This window comes from Somniosus microcephalus, chromosome 28 (genome assembly GCF_052327205.1).
Source record: "Somniosus microcephalus isolate GS21.2 chromosome 28, FLI_Smic_1.0, whole genome shotgun sequence".
NCBI lineage: Eukaryota > Metazoa > Chordata > Chondrichthyes > Squaliformes > Somniosidae > Somniosus > Somniosus microcephalus.
This window is the reverse complement of record NC_141014.1, coordinates 2,675,112-2,688,012: the sequence shown is the minus strand read 5'-3', so window position 1 is coordinate 2,688,012 and position 12,901 is coordinate 2,675,112. Positions and strand designations below refer to the sequence as shown.

At 45.7% G+C, this 12,901-nt stretch overlaps 1 protein-coding gene across 4 annotated transcripts in view; it reads right to left on the bottom strand.

Moving 5' to 3' along the window:
• Positions 1-12,901, bottom strand: part of LOC147098720 (SUN domain-containing protein 2-like) — a 183,175-nt gene that overhangs the window by 32,654 nt on the left and 137,620 nt on the right. For all 4 annotated transcript variants that reach the window (XM_085969410.1, XM_085969409.1, XM_085969408.1 and 1 more), the window contains 2 exons: positions 12,849-12,892; positions 6,973-7,135 (listed from right to left, as the gene is read on the bottom strand). In XM_085969410.1, the coding sequence (XP_085825536.1) occupies positions 6,973-7,135; positions 12,849-12,892 (207 nt within the window). The remainder of the gene's footprint in view (positions 1-6,972; positions 7,136-12,848; positions 12,893-12,901) is intronic.

The window sequence follows — 12,901 nt, the reverse complement described above, 5'->3', positions numbered from 1 at the left end:
CACAGAAGGCGGTTGAGGCCAAGTCTTTAAATATATTCAAGAAGGAGTTAGATATATTTCTTAGAGCTAAAGGTATCAAGGGATATGGGGAGAAGGCAGGTACGGGGTACTGAGTTTGGATGATCAGCCATGATCTCATCGAATGGCGGAGCAGGCTCGAGGGGCCGAGTGGCCGACTCCTGCTCCTATCTTCCATGTTTCTATGTATGTATGGAACGGGGGGGCCATTCAAGAGGGGGGAGTAAATAGAAGTGTTGTAGTGGTAGGGGATAGTATCATTAGGGGGATAGATAGAGTTCTCTGCAGCCGAGAGCGAGAGTCCCGAAGGCTGTGTTGCCTACCCGGTGCCAGGGTTAAGGACATCTCCTCTGGGCTGGAAAGAAACTTGCAGTGGGAGGGGGTGGATCCAGTTGTCGTGGTCCATGTTGGTACAAACGACGTAGATAAGACTAGGAAGCCGGTTCTGTTAAAGGAGTATGAGCAGCTAGGGGTCAAATTAAAAAACAGAACCTCAAGGGTAATAATCTCTGGATTATTACCTGAGCCACGAGCGAATTTGGCTAGGACAAATAAAATTAGAGAGTTAAATGCGTGGCTCAAAGACTGGTGTGAGAGAAATGGGTTTTGCTTCCTGGGACACTGGCACCAGTACTAGGGCAGGAGGGGGCTGTTCCGTTGGGACGGGCTTCACTTGGCCAGTGCTGGGACTAGAGTCCTGGCGGATCATATAACTAGGGCTGTAGAGAGGGCTTTAAACTAACTAGTGGGGGGGGGGGGAGGTTCCTAGAGAGCAAATAATAAAAATGACAACAGAGAAGGTCATAGACTTAGGTAGCAGTGTGGAAATTAAAAACCAGAGCGTGTCAGGAAGGGGCAGAAGGTATGGAGTAAAAGGTAAAGTACAGGTAGACTATCCTTTATCCGAAAACCTCGGGACCAGCCGTGTTTCGGTTTTCGGAGAATTTCGGATTTCGGAAGGTGGGTCGGCGGGGCTGGTCGTGCGCACGACTTACGCTGAACGAAAAAACCATCGGTTTTTAGAGGGTTTCGGTTTTCGGAAGTTCGGATAAAGGGTAGTCTACTTGTAATAAAAAGGGCAAAAGAGGAACTAAGTGTCACAAAACATATTTGAAAGTTCTCTATCTGAATGCACGTAGCATTCGTAACAAAATAGACGAGTTAATGGCACAAATAACTACATATGGGTATGATCTTGTGGCCATTACAGAAACATGGCTGCAGGGTGACAATGCCTGGGAATTAAACATACCAGGTTATTTAACGATCAGGAAGGAAGGGGAGGTGGGGTGGCTATGTTAATAAAGGAAGGAATCACTAATACAGAGAAATGATGTTGGGTCAAGGGATCAGGATAGTGAAACAGTTTGGGTGGAGATAAGGAATAATAAGGGGAAAAAAACACTAGTGGGCGTAGTCTATAGGCCTCCGAACAGTTGCAACTCTGTTGGACGGAGTATCAATCAGGAAATAGTTGAGGCTTGTAATAAGGGAACATCTATAATTATGGGGGATTTTAACTATCATATTAATTGGACAAATCAAATTGGGCAGAGCAGCCTTGAGGATGAGTTCATTGAGTGTATTAGGGATGGGTTTCTTGAGCAGTATGTAACTGAACCGACCAGGAGGCAAGCAACCTTAGATCTGGTCCTGTGTAACGAGACGGGATTAATTAAAAATGTCCTAGTAAAGGATCCCCTTGGAATGAGTGACCATAACATGGTTGAATTCCATATTCAATTAGAGGGTGAGAAGGTTGGATCTCAAACAAGCGTGCTAAGCTTGAATAAAGGAGACTATGAAGGTATGAGAGCGGAATTGAGTAGAGTGGATTGGGAAAATAGATTAAAGGGTAAGACGATACATGATCAGTGGTGTACATTTAAGGAGTTATTTTACAACTTCCAAAAAATATATATTCCACTGAGAAGAAAAGGGTGTAAAAGAAAAGACAGCCATCCGTGGCTAAGTAAAGAAATTAAGGATAGTATTCGACTAAAAACAAGGGCATATAAGGTAGCCAAATCTAGTGGGAGGATAGAGGATTGGGAAAACTTTAAAAGACAGCAAAAAATAACAAAAAGATTGATTAAGAAAGGGAAGATAGATTATGAAAGTAAATTAGCAAAAAATATAAAAATAGAAAGAAAAAGGGTGGCTAAAGTAAATGTTGGTCCCTTAGAGGATGAGACCGGGAAATTAATGGTGGGAAATATGGAGATGGCAAAAACACTGAATGAATATTTTGTATCAGTCTTTACAGTAGAGGACACTAAGAATATCCCAACACTGGACAAACAGGGGGCTATGGGGGGGAGGAGCTAAACACGATCAAAATCACTAAGGAAGTGGTACTCGGTAAAATAATGGGACTCAAGGCGGATAAATCACCTGGACCTGATGGCTTACATCCTAGGGTCTTGAGGGAAGTGGCGGTAGGGATTGTGGATGCATTGGTAATAATTTTCCAACACTCCCTGGACTCAGCAAAGGTCCCGGCAGACTGGAAAACTGCTAATGTAACACCCTTATTTAAAAAGGGCAGTCGACAGAAGGCTGGAAACTATAGACCGGTTGGCCTAACATCTGTGGTAGGTAAAATTTTGGAGTCCATTATTAAGGAGACAGTAACAGGACATTTGGATAATCATAATTTAATAGGACAAAGTCAGCATGGTTTTATGAAGGTGAAGTCATGTTTGACAAATTTGCTGGAGTCCTTTGAGGAAGTAACATATAGGGTGGATAAAGGGGAACCAGTGGACGTAGTGTATTTAGACTTCCGAAAGGCATTTGACAAGGTGCCACACAGAAGATTATTGCTTAAGATAAAAAATCACGGGATTGGGGGTAATATTCTGGCATGGATAGAGGATTGGCTATCTAACAGAATGCAGAGAGTTGGGATAAATGGTTCATTCTCAGACTAGCAATCAGTAACTAGTGGTGTTCCGCAGGGGTCAGTGCTGGGTCCCCAACTCTTTACAATCTATATTAACGATTTGGAGGAGGGGACCGAGTGTAACATATCTAACATATCAAAGTTTGCAGATGATACTAAGATGGGAGGGAAAGTAGTGAGTGAGGAGGACATAAAAAACCTGCAAGGGGACATAGACAGGCTAAGTAAGTGGGCAGAGATTTGGCAGATGGAATACAATACTGGAAAGTGTGAGGTTATGCACTTTGGCAGGAAAAATCGTAGAGCAAGTTATCTTAATGGCAAGAAACTGGAAAGTACTGAAGTACAGAGGGATCTGGGGGTCCTGGTGCACGAAACTCAAAAGGTTAGTATGCAGGTGCAGCAAGTGATTAAGAAGGCCAATGGAATGTTGGCTTTCATTGCTAGGGGGATAGAATATAAAAATAGGGAGGTATTGCTTCAGTTGTACAAGGTATTGGTGAGACCGCACCTGGAATACTGCATACAGTTTTGGTGTCCATACTTAAGAAAAGACATACTTGCTCTCGAGTCAGTACAAAGAAGGTTCACTCGGTTAATCCCGGGGATGAGGGGATGGACATATGAGGAGAGGTTGAGTAGATTGGGACTCTACTCATTGGAGTTCAGAAGAATGAGAGGCGATCTTATTGAAACACATAAGATTGTGAAGGGGTTGGATCGGGGAGGACGTTCCCGATGATGGGTGAAACTAGAACTAGGGGGCATAGTCTTAGAATAAGGGGCTGCTCTTTCAAAACTGAGATGAGGAGGAACTACTTCACTCAGAGGGTGGTAGGTCCATGGAATATGCTGCCCCAAAAAGCTGTAGAAGCTACATCATTACATAAATTTAAAACAGAAATCGACAGTTTCCTAGAAGTAAAGGGAATTAAGGGTTACGGGGAGCGGGCAGGAATTTGGACATGAGTCTAGGTTCGGATCGGACATGGCCCTGTGGGTAGCAGAGCGGGCCCAGGGGCCGTGTAGCCTGATCCTGCTCCTATTTCGTGTGTCTAATTCTGTTAGATTCAGGAGATGGTTCTGTGATAGTAGATTGACGGTTAGGATCAGATCAGCCATGATCTTATTGAATGGCGGAGCAGGCTCGAGGGGCCGATTGGCCTACTCCTGCTCCTATTTCTTATGTTCTTATGTAATGGATTAGGAAAAAAAGGGAGGCTTTTGGCAGATACAAAGGACTAAAAACAGTGGATGCACTAGAGGAGTATAGAAAGTGCAGGGGGGTACTTAAAAAAGAAATTAGGAGAGCGAAGAGGGGGCATGAAAAAACACTGGCGAGCAAAATAAAGGAAAATCCCAAGGTGTTTTATAAGTATATTAAGGGCAAGATGATAACCAGGGAAAGAGTAGGGCCCATTAGGGACCAAAGTGGCAATCTGTGTGTAGAGCCAGAAGATATAGGTGAGGTTTTAAATAAATATTTTGCATCGGTGTTCACTACGGAGAAGGACGATGTAGGCATAGAAATCAGGCAGGGGGATTGTGATATACTTGAACAAATTAGCTTCGAGAGGGAGGAGGTACAAGCGGTTTTAGCAGGCTTAAAAGTGGATAAATCCCCAGGCCCAGACGAGCTGTATCCCAGGCTGCTGTGTGAGGCAAGGGAGGAGATCGCAGGGGCTCTGACACACATTTTCAGAACCTCTCTGGCCACAGGGGTGGTGCCAGAGGACGGGAGGACAGCTAACGTAGTACCATTATTCAAGAAGGGTAGTAGGGATAAACCAGGGAATTACAGGCCAGTGAGCCTAACATCAGTGGTAGGGAAATTATTGGAAAAAATTCTGAGGGTCAGAATTAGTCTCCATTTGGAGAGGCAAGGATTAATCAAGGATAGTCAGCATGACTTTGTCAGGGGGAGATCATGTCTGACCAATTTGATTGAATTTTTCAAAGGGGTGACTAGGTGTGTGGATGAGGGTAGTGCAGTTGATGTAGTCTACATGGACTTCAGTAAGGCTTTTGACAAAGTCCCACATGGGAGACTGGTCGAGAAGGTAAGAGCCCATGGGATCCAGGGCAATTTGGCACATTGGATCCAAAATTGGCTTAGTGGCAGGAGGCAGAGGGTGATGGTCGAAGGTTGTTTTTGTGACTGGAAGTCTGTGTCCAGTGGTGTACCGCAGGGATTGGTGTTGGGTCCCTTGCTGTTTGTAGTGTACATTATTGATTTAGATATGAATGTAGAAGGTATGATCAGTAAGTTTGCAGATGACACGAAAATTGGTGGAGTGGTAAATAGCGAGGAGGGAACCTCAGGCTACAGGATGATTTAGACGGGATGGTCAGATGGGCAGAACAGTGGCAAATGGAATTTAACCCTGAAAAGTGTGAGGTGATGCATTTTGGGAGGACTAACAAGGCAAGGGAATAGACAATGAATGGTAGGATCCTAGGAAGGACAGAGGATCAGAGGGAAATAATAGAAAATGCTAGAAAAACTCAGCAGGCCAGGCAACATCCGTGGAGAGAAAATAGAGTCAATATTGAGTCAAACTCTTTGTCAAGACTGGAAAGGCACAGGAAATGAAATAGATTGAGGGGCCAGGCTGGGAGAGAACATAAGAGAAATGAAGAGACATTAAGAGGTATTCAAAACCAGACGAGATGGTGATCGGACTAGTGGAGACAAAAGATGGCTCTAGATTAGGTGTGAAATGCGCTGGCAGAATGGGAGACAGCTGCCATGTGGGAGAGAGAAAAAAAAAAGGGGGCGGGGTGAAAGGGCAAAACAAAGGTGGGGATAAAAAATAAGTAAAAATGTAATGGGGGCCAAGGTTATGATCTGAAATTGTTGAACTCGATATTGAGTCCGGAAGGCTGTAATGTGCCTAATCGGAAGATGAGGTGCTGTTCCTTGAGGATCAGAGGGACCTTGGTGTGCATGTACATAGATCCCTGAAGGCAGCAGGACAGGTAGATAAGGTGGTTAAAAAGGCATATGGGATACTTGCCTTCATTAGCCGAGGCATAGAATATAAGAGCAGGGAGGTTATGATGGAGCTGTACAAAACGCTGGTGAGGCCACAGCTGGAATACTGTGTGCAGTTCTGGTCGCCACACTATAGGAAGGATGTAATTGCATTGGAGAGGGTGCAGAGGAGATTCACCAGGATGTTACCTGGGCTGGAGCGTTTCAGCTATGAAGAAAGACTGGACAGGCTGGGGTTGTTTTCCTTAGAGCAGAGAAGGCTGAGGGGGGGCCTGATTGAGGTGTACAAAATTATGAGGGGCATAGATAGGGTAGATAGAAATGAACTTTTCCCCTTGGTAGAGGGGTCAATAACCAGGGGCATAGTTTCAAGGTAAGGGGCAGGAGGTTTAGAGGGGATTTAAGGGAAAACTTTTTCACCCAGAGGGTGGTTGGAATCTGGAACTCACTGCCTGAAAGGGTGGTAGAGGCAGGAACCCTCATAACATTCAAGAAGCATTTAGATGAGTACGTAAAACGCCATAGTATACAAGGCTACGGACCAAGTGCTGGAAAATGGGATTAGAATAGATAGGGCTTGATGGCCAGCGCAGACACGATGGGCCGAAGGGCCTCTTGCTGTGCTGTATAACTATGACATTACCCAACCCCAGCTTCACTCGAGTCTGTGTTGAGATCAGGAATATGGACATGTGTGGAATCACCCAGCTCTTATGCAGTGAGTGGGGCGAGGTTGTTGTCGGAGAAGGATCTGCTGATTATCCCAAACCTCTCCATTCCCTTCCAAAGGCTTCCATTTCATTAATAATCATCAAACTTTCCATTACTGATGTTTTAGGGTTGCAGCCACAGTTCTGAGCCCTCTGTTATTTTAGTTAGACTCTGGCTAGCACACAGTGCCTCTTATACCAATGGATGACTTTACCACACAAAAACACTCCAAGCAGTTTGCTTCCATACTTTAACTAGGCTGCTGACTCCAGTCTAGAATGGGCCACTAACACGATTTTGATGTTTCAGTTTAATAAAAGCAGTAACTATCTGGATGACTCACGTTGTCCTTTACACTTTCGATCCTGCTGCTTAATGTTTCCATGCTTGATGCCATGTTCCTCTGTGCAGTACGCATGCCCATCAACTCAAGCTGGGTTTGGCTAAGCTGCTCTTCCAGTTGGTTCAGTGCAGACAGGAGTGTTCTCTGCTCATCAGTCACACTACTGAGGACAAAGAGAAGAAACAGGAGCAGGACATTAAGGGAGTAGCAGCAGGACATTTAGAAAATCATAATAAAACCATGTTGACTCTGCTTGATTGTATGAAAGGGAAATCGTGTTTGACAAATTTATGAGAGTTCTTTGAGGATGTAACGAGCAGGGTGGATAAGGGTGAGCCAGCGGATGTGGTGTATTTGGATTTCCAGAAGGCATTCGATAAGGTGCCACATAAAAGGTTACTGCATAAAATAAGAGCTCACGGTGTTGGGGGTAATATATTAGCATTGATAGAGGATTGGTTAACGGACAGAAAACAGAGTCAGGTTGGCAATCAGTAACGAGTGGGGTGCCACAGGGATCAATACTGGGGCCTCGACTATTTACAATTTATATTAATGACTTGGATGAAGCGACCGAGTGTACTGTAGCGAAATTTGCTGACGATACAAAGATAGATGGGAAAGCAAGTTGTGAGGAGGACACAGTCTGCAAAGGAATATAGACAGGTTCAGTGAATGTGCAAAAATTTGGCAGATGGAGTATGATGTGGGAAAATGTGAGGTTATCTACTTTGGTAGGAAGAATAGAAAAGTAAAATATTATTTAAACGGAGAGAGACCACAAAATGCTGCGGTACAAAGGATTTGGGGGTCCTTGTACATGAATCACAAAAAGTTAGCATGCAGGTACAGCAAGTAATCAGGAAGGCAAATGGAATGTTGGCCTTTATTGCAAAGGGGGATGGAGTCTAAAAGTAGGGAAGTCTTGCTACAACTATATAGGGCATTGGTGAGACCACACCTGGAGTACTGCGTACAGTTTTGGTCTCCTTATTTAAGGAGGGATATACTTGTATTGGAGGGTGTTCAGCAAAGGTTCACTAGGTTGATTCCCGAGGAAAGGTTGAGCAGGCTGGGCCTATACTCATTTAGAAGAATGAGAGGTGATCTTATTGAAATATTCAAAGATTCTGAGGGGACTTGACAGGGTAGATGCTGAGAGGATGTTTCCCCTCGTGGCAATAGTGGTAGGGGATTCTATTGTAAGGGGAACAGATAGGCGTTTCTGTGGCCGTAGACGTGACTCCAGGATGGTTTGTTGCCTCCCTGGTGCCAGGGTCAAGGATGTCACTGAACGGCTGCAGGGCATTCTGAAGGGGGAGGGTGAACAGTCAGAGGTCGTGGTTCACACTGGGACCAATGACATGGGTAGGAAGAGGGATGAGGTCCTGCAGCAAGAACTTAGGGAGCTAGGTAGCAGATTAAAGAGCAGGACCTCAAAGGTTGTAATCTCTGGATTACTCCCAGTGCCACGTGCTAGTGAGTATAGGAATAGGAGGATAGAGCAGATGAATGCGTGGCTAAAGAGTTGGTGCAGGAGGGAGGGCTTTAGTTTCCTGGATCACTGGGTCTGCTTCTGGGGAAGGTGGGACTTGTACAAGTCGGACGGGTTGCACCTGAACCAGAACGGGACCAATATCCTTGCGGGGAGGTTTGCTAGCACTGTTGGGGGGGGTTTAAACTAACTTGGCAGGGGGATGGGATACAGAGTGGAGCTATAATAGGGGGTGATGTACAGCCAAATATAGAGGAAAAAACAAGTCAGCTTGGAAGGCAGAGCAAATATGTAACGGCACAAGGGAGTAGGGCAAGGCTGGATGGCATTTATTTTAATGCAAGGAGTCTTGCGAATAAGGTGGATGAACTGAAGGTGTTGATGAACACATGGGAGTATGATATTGTTGCTATCACGGAGACATGGTTGAGGGAGGGGCGAGACTGGCAGCTCAATATTCTGGGGTATAGAATCTTCAGGCGAGGGGGGGGGGGTAAAAGAGGAGGGGGTGTCGCATTATTAATTAAGGAGTCAATTACTGCTGTAAGGAGGGATGATATATTAACAGGTTCCTCTAATGAGGCCATATGGGTTGAACTTAAAAACAAAAAGGGGGCTAGCACTTTGCTGGGAGTGTACTATAGGCCCCCAAACAGTCAGGGGGAGATAGAGTAACAGATATGTAGGCAAATCTCAGAGAAGTGTGCAAATAATAGGGTAATAATAGTGGGGGATTTCAACTACCCCAATATTAACTGGGATAATCAGAGAGTGAAAGGCTTAGAGGGTGCAGAATTCTTAAAGTGCATCCAGGAGAGCTTTTTGAGCCAGCATGTAGAAAGTCCTACAAGAGAGGGGGCGGTACTGAACCTAATTCTAGGGAGTGTGGCCGGGCAAGTGGTGGAAGTATCAGTAGGTGAGCACTTTGGTGACAGTGACCATAATTCGGTGAGATTTAAGGTAGTCATGGAAAAGGACAAGGATGGACCGGAAATAAAGGTTCTAAATTGGGGGAAGGCCGATTTTAATATGATACAGCAGGATCTGGCCAATGTGGACTGGGATCAGCTACTTGAAGGAAAATCCACATCGGAGCAATGGGAGTCTTTCAGAAAGGAAAGAGAGAGTACAATGGCAACATGTTCCCGTAAAGGTCAAGGGTGGGACCAACAAGCCCAGGGAACATTGGATTAGGAAAAAAAGGGGGGCTTTTGGCAGATACAAAGCACTAAAGACAGAGGAAGCCCTAGAGGAGTATAAAAAGTGCAGGGGGATACTTAAAAAAAAATTAGGAGAGCGAGGAGGGGCCATGAAATAACACTGGCAAGCAAAATAATGGAAAATCCTAAGGAGTTTTATAAGTATATTAAGGGCAAAAGGATAACTAGGGAAAGAGTAGGGCCCATTAGGGACCAAAGTGGCAAGGTGTGCGTGGAGCCAGAAGATGTAGGTGGGGTTTTAAATGAATTTTTTGCATCTGTGTTCACTATGGAGAAGGACGATGTGGACATAGAAATCGGGCAGGGGGACTGTGATATACTTGAACATATTAGCATCGAGAGGGAGGAGGTACTAGCGGTTTTAGCAGGCTTAAAAGTGGATAAATCCCCAGGCCCGGATGAGATGTATCCCAGGCTACTATGTGAGGCAAAGGAGGAGATTGCAGGGGCTCTGACACAAATTTTCAGAACCCCTCTGGCCACAGGGGATGTGCCTGAGGACTGGAGAACAGCTAATGTAGTACCATTATTCAAGAAGGGTAGCAGGGATAAACCAGGGAATTACAGGCCAGTGAGCCCATCAGTGGTAGGGAAATTATTGGAAAAAATTCTGAGACAGAATTGGTCTCCACTTGGAGAGGCATGGATTAATTAGGGATAGCCAGCATGGCTTTGTCAAGGGAAGATCATGTCTGACCAATTTGATTGAATTTTTCAAGGGGGTGACTAGATGTGTGGATGAGGGTAGTGCAGTGGATGTGGTTTACATGGATTTCAGTAAGGCTTTTGATAAAGTCCCGCACAGGAGACTGGTCAAGAAGGTAAGAGCCCATGGGATCCAGGGTGCCTTGGCACATTGGATCCAAAACTGGCTTAGTGGCAGAAGGCAGAGGGTGATGGTCGAAGGTTGTTTTTGTGACTGGAAGCCTGTGTCCAGTGGGGTACCGCAGGGATCGGTGCTGGGTCCCTTGCTGTTTGTGGTCTACATTAATGATTTGGATGTGAATGTAAAAGGTATGATCAGTAAGTTCGCAGGTGACACGAAAATTGGTGGGGTGGTAAATAGCGAGGAGGGAAGCCTCAGGCTACAGGACGATATAGATGGGTTGGTCAGATGGGCGGAACAGTGGCAAATGGAATTTAACCCTGAAAAGTGTGAGGTGATGCATTTTGGAGGGACTAACAAGGCAAGGGAATACACAATGAATTGTAAGACCCTAGGAAAGACAGAGGATCAGAGGGACCTTGGTGTGCATGTACATAGATCCCTGAAGGCAGCAGAACAGGTGGATAAGGTGGTTAAAAAGGCATATGGGATACTTATATTCTATGCCTCGGCTAATGAAGGCAAGAGCAGGGAGGTTATGATGGAGCTGTACAAAACACTGGTTAGGCCACAGCTGGAATATTGTGTGCAGTTCTGGTCGCCACACTATAGGAAGGATGTGATTGCTTTGGAGAGGGTGCAGAGGAGATTCACCAGGATGTTACCTGGGCTGGAGCGCTTCAGCTATGAAGAAAGACTGGACAGGCTGGGGTTGTTTTCCTTGGAGCAAAGGCGGCTGAGGGGGGACCTGATTGAGGTGTACAAAATTATGAGGGGCATAGATAGGGTGGATAGAAAGGAACTTTTCCCCTTAGTAGAGGGGTCAATAACAAGGGGGCATAGATTCAGGGTAAGGGGCAGGAGATTTAGAGGGGATTTGAGGAGGAACTTTTTCACCCAGAGGGTGGTTGGAATCTGGAACTCACTGCCTGAAAGGGTGGTAGAGGCAGGAACCCTCACAACATTCAAGAAGCATTTGGATGAGCACTTGAAACACCATAGCATACAAGGCTACGGACCAAGTGCTGGAAAATGGGATTAGATTAGACAGGGCTTGATGGCCGGCGCGGATGCGATGGGCCGAAGGGCCTCTTTCTGTGCTGTATAACTCTATGACTCTATAACTAGGGGCATAGTTTCAGGATAAGGGGTCGCCCATTTAAGACGGAGATGAGGAGGAATTTCTTCTCTCAGAGGGTCGTGAATCTTTGGAATTTTCTGCCCCAGAGAGCTGTGGAGGTGGAGTCAGTGAATATATTCAAGGCTGAGACAGACCGATATTTGAGCTACAGGGGAGTCGAGGGTTATGGGGAGCGGGCAGGGAAGTGGAGTGGAGGCCAAGATCAGATCAGCCATGATCTCATTGAATGGCGGAGCAGGCTCGAGGGGCCGAATGACCGACTCCTGCTCCTATTTCTTATGTTCTTATGTAACATGAGGAAAAACAGATGGATTAAGTACAGTTTAAAAACCCACAGCATTTAGCTTGTTACCGCAGAATCTGGCGGAGAAGCTGTAGTATTTTCATTTTTTTTTAAAAACGGATTCTTGAAACATATCTAAATAAAAACTCTGCACTGCCGAGTGGATTGTCACCAGCTGGTACAGCACCGAGCCATCCAGGACCAGAGGTGCCAGGTTCAATTCCAATTTTCTGCTCAGCTAGCTGATGCCATCTGGGGCAGTCATTGGGGGTGCCTGAGTGTGCCCGAGCTAGGGAAGGGAAACATTAGCCAGTGATTGTTGTCCAGTGATTGCTGCTGGAAAGTGGACATGAGGCTGGGGCATTAAAGCCCGAGGGCTATTGGTGCCTGTGGAACTGTACCCCGGCAAAGCTCAGCACCCTCGGGAGAGGAGGAGGAGGAGGAGGAGGGAGGGAAGGAAACAAAAAGTATTCATGTGAGTTGATTCATTAATTCTGCAAGGCTGCACAAGACAACAACGGATTTGCCCAGCGAAGGGCGGTACTGTGCTTCACATACCAGCCACTAAACAGCTCACATACGGAGCTGCACTCTCACAGGCACTGTTCTATTGGCATTGCTCCAAATATAGAAGGGATACCCAGCACAATTGGCTGGAAATGCACGTGACCAGCTGGACAGTACCAAGTTGTACTGTTCCATTACAGCGCCAGCTGGAGAAGGACTTGCTTATTCTGCTACATGGTAGGTGGCATTTTGAAGGCAGCTGTTGACACTGCAGCCAACAGCCCAATATCCAGCTCCTAAACTAGTGAGTAACAGTCATCATCGTGGCTATTGCTGATATCAAACTGTCCAACAGGAGTGTTTCCAATGTGGTAGAGAATCTGTCACCGGCCCATCCACCGTACCTCTCAAAAGCAGACTTTGCTTCCTTCATTTCTTTGTACACCTCCTGGAAAGG